Source organism: Gossypium hirsutum, chromosome A01 (assembly GCF_007990345.1).
Source record: "Gossypium hirsutum isolate 1008001.06 chromosome A01, Gossypium_hirsutum_v2.1, whole genome shotgun sequence".
Taxonomy (NCBI): Eukaryota; Viridiplantae; Streptophyta; class Magnoliopsida; order Malvales; family Malvaceae; genus Gossypium; species Gossypium hirsutum.
In genome coordinates, this window is record NC_053424.1 from 117,169,313 (window position 1) to 117,172,751 (window position 3,439).

The window sequence follows — 3,439 nt, forward strand, 5'->3', positions numbered from 1 at the left end:
CACATGTTTATGAGATACCAATTTTGGGCGTCGCGAGGGTGCTAATACCTTCCTCATGCGTAACTGACTCCCGAACCCCAATTTTTCTCTGGACTTTCATGTAGACCTAAATTTAGCCTTCTTTTTGTTTTAAAATAATTTTATTAGGTGTCCGATCACACCTATAAAAAAGGATCGGTGGCGACTCCCTTTGTTAATAAAATCGAAAGTTGGTTTTCAAATGTTTAATAAATCGCCACAATTAGCGACCAAGCGAAACTAAATTTTTTTTACGTCGCTACACCGACTATGCAACCTTCCCAAAACGTACAAAGCGGTTGTTCCTTGCACAAGTTGAAAAGATCACTTATTAAGGGATATGGACAAAAGCGTCAGCCCCTTAACACGGAGAAGCGATGAATGCCCTGTTGAGAAGGCTAAGTGTGGATTCTAAGCCTCATGAACCTTTTTAGGAAATTTCGACAACCTTTGGCTAGATTAGATTTAGTGGCTCATGGTTTTTGGGGAGAATCAAATAAAAATAATGGAAAGGGAATTTTTATTGAAAGAAAATATAGAAAGAACAAAAAGACTAAATTTATGAGAGAGAGAGTACTTACAGCAAAAAAAGATGGATCCAATTTGTGTCACTTCATCCCCTATTTATAATACTAAGAAATCTAGCTTTTTCCTAATTAAATTCTAAAAGATAAATACAAATAATTAAAGATAATTAAAGATAAATAAAAATGAATCCTAAATTTAACTATAAATAATTATCCTTAATAATTATCCTAATATAATAAAACATTTAATAGAGTCTTGTGCTATAAAATCTATTCTTTTGCACTTTTGCCCCTTATGTCTTCCATACTTGCATTTTTGGCACCACCTTTTTCCTTACGTTGCATGTTGGCCCATTATATCTTCAAATTTACACTTTTTACCTTTAAATTTCCTTTTGCCTTGAATTTAATCCCTAAAAGATAAAATATCATAAAATAACCCAAATTAGTAGGATAATACTCAAAATAAACATGCAATTAGCACATAAAATATGTCGTTTTAGAGTATTATCAATATAGCTTTTGAGTATAATACATTTTTTATTTCATTTATTAATTTAGATCATATAGATATTTCTTTCATTGGATTTTAAGTATCATTTAGATTTGCAGTTTTTGATTAGATTTGATGTTAGAGGAAATTATGTTGACAATTTAGGTTCTATATGAATGAAAATGGGTTGGTAAAAATCTGCTAAAGTTAGTGGTGTTTTTCTAAAAACGCCGCTAAAGAACACGACTTTTAGCAGTGCTTTTACTAAAAACGCCGCTAAAGAAGATGATCTTTAGCGGCGTTTATAGGAAAAGCGCTGGTAAAGGTTATGTTCCTTAGCGGCGTTTGTGGGGAAATCGCTAAAGGTTATGTTCTTTAGCGGTGAAAAGGGTGCTAAAGGTCATATTCTTTAGCAGTGTTTGTGGGAAAAGCGCCGCTAAAGGTCATGTTTTATAGAGCATAAAAGCGCCACTAAAGGTTATGTTCTATAGAGGCGTTTTATCACATAAATGCCGCAAAATTTAGTGGCGTTATCTATAGCGGCATTTTTTGCTGCGCTTATCAAAACACTAGAAATTGTTTTAAGCGCCGCTATAAAGCTAAAAAAAAGTCCTCTAAAAACCTATTTTACTGTAGTGAATCTTGACCAAATTTGATTCGAACTCAACTTATTTGTATTTTGAAAAGATATGTTATGTCACATGAGTGCAACTAGATGAAAACCAGACGTCGACAAAGGGGTGAGATGGGCCATAGGCTTTTTGGGCAGCAATATCAAGATCTATTCAATTGATTTCTCATTTATAATGTAATAAATCTATCAAAATCTTTGTTCATCGTAGGAGACTTTGATTTTAAAATAGAAAAAGCTGCTGTATAGTGTTGAGTGTATTGCATTTTCAAAAGGAAATGTAAGTTAGGAATTTTAGAGATAATATTATTGAAAGAAATTATCATAAAATTTTAAATACTAAATTATAAAAAAAATAATATATATTAATTTAATTATTACAGTACTTAAAAAGACAAATGGAAAAATCCCATAAATGGAAATTTTCCACTAAAAAGGAAAAACCAAATCTCAAAGTTGCAAACAAATTAAAGCCACTAAGAAAACACTCAAAATACCGCATTTGTGGTCTACTTCATGCCTAGAACACTATCATATAATTGAACAGTGCCTGCTGATATGCTCATCTTACATATATTTTTTATTTTCATGGCTTAAATTCATAATATTGAGGAGAGTTTATTACTTTAATATTACTTTTATTGTTGTTTTTATTTTTGATATTAAGGGAATTTCCATAGGTTCTCGGAGTCACCGGAGTCATCGGCCGGCAGTGGATGATCGAAACGAGGAGGACTAAGAAGCATCCCTTCAGCCATATTGACAAGAACATTAGGCATATCGAACATCATATCTTCATCGACAAAATCATTCCCGGTACTCGGTCTCTCCGCTGATACCGGATTGTTGCTCCCGACTAAAGCATCATTCGCAGCCCCTAAAGCGGTCGCCGCCGAGGTAGCAGCGGCTTGGATATCAGTCGGGGAAGTCGATGCAGGAACCGGTAAAGAAGCAGCCGAATTCGGAAAATTAAGCTCTGCATGTGGACCTTTTAAAGCAAGTGCGGCTACATCATAAGCAATGGCAGCCATTTCAGGTGTAGGAAATGTACCAAGCCAAATTCTAGTAGGTTTCCTTCGCTCTCTAATTTCAGACACCCATTTCCCATTAGCCCGACGTCTTACTCCTTTATAAACTGGGTGCCGCCCCGTCGCGGCCGAACCACCACCACTGCTATAACCTTTGTTGTATTGCATGGTGATACACTTTGAATAACCTTTGTTGTAATATTGCATGGAAGGGATTTGAAGATGGCGATGAGAGAATCCATTTATGGTGGCTGCAGACACAAGTATTAAGATTACTGCAAAAGTGCAAACCAGTTGGTGATGAACTGCGGTCTGTTGATAGTTGAGGTGTAAACCAGAACATATGTTGGATATCTTAAAATTAACAGAACAGTGATCATTTTTCAAGACAATATATTGATTTGGAATTAATTAATTGTTTTTTTTTTCAGACAATAAGTGTTATATAGAATCTAAATGCTAATTCCTTTGGTTTCTTTAAAAATCCTTAGCTTTTCTCTCTACACCTTTTATAATGATAAGGAAATCAACTTCAGTCACTTGTCAACATCATTAGTAGCCGACGTCTAATTCATGAATAAATTTGGGGTTTTTATTAATGTTTTAATATATATACAAGGAAAAGCCTGTTTCATTTGACATAACTAGAAGCCATGTCGGTATGAAATTTTGTCACTCCAATTAATCATCATATATTGATGCATGTTATTTTTCATATTTATTCAATGTATGCAGCAATATG

The 3,439-nt window shown here is 34.1% G+C and overlaps 1 protein-coding gene across 1 annotated transcript; it reads right to left on the reverse strand.

Moving 5' to 3' along the window:
• Positions 1-2,184: 2,184 nt before the first annotated feature.
• LOC107903160 (ethylene-responsive transcription factor ERF024) lies at positions 2,185-3,062 on the reverse strand. The gene has a single exon (XM_016829203.2). The coding sequence runs from the start codon at positions 2,902-2,904 to the stop codon at positions 2,332-2,334; it is 573 nt and encodes a 190-aa protein (XP_016684692.1). The 5' UTR covers positions 2,905-3,062; the 3' UTR covers positions 2,185-2,331.
• Positions 3,063-3,439: the final 377 nt, after the last annotated feature.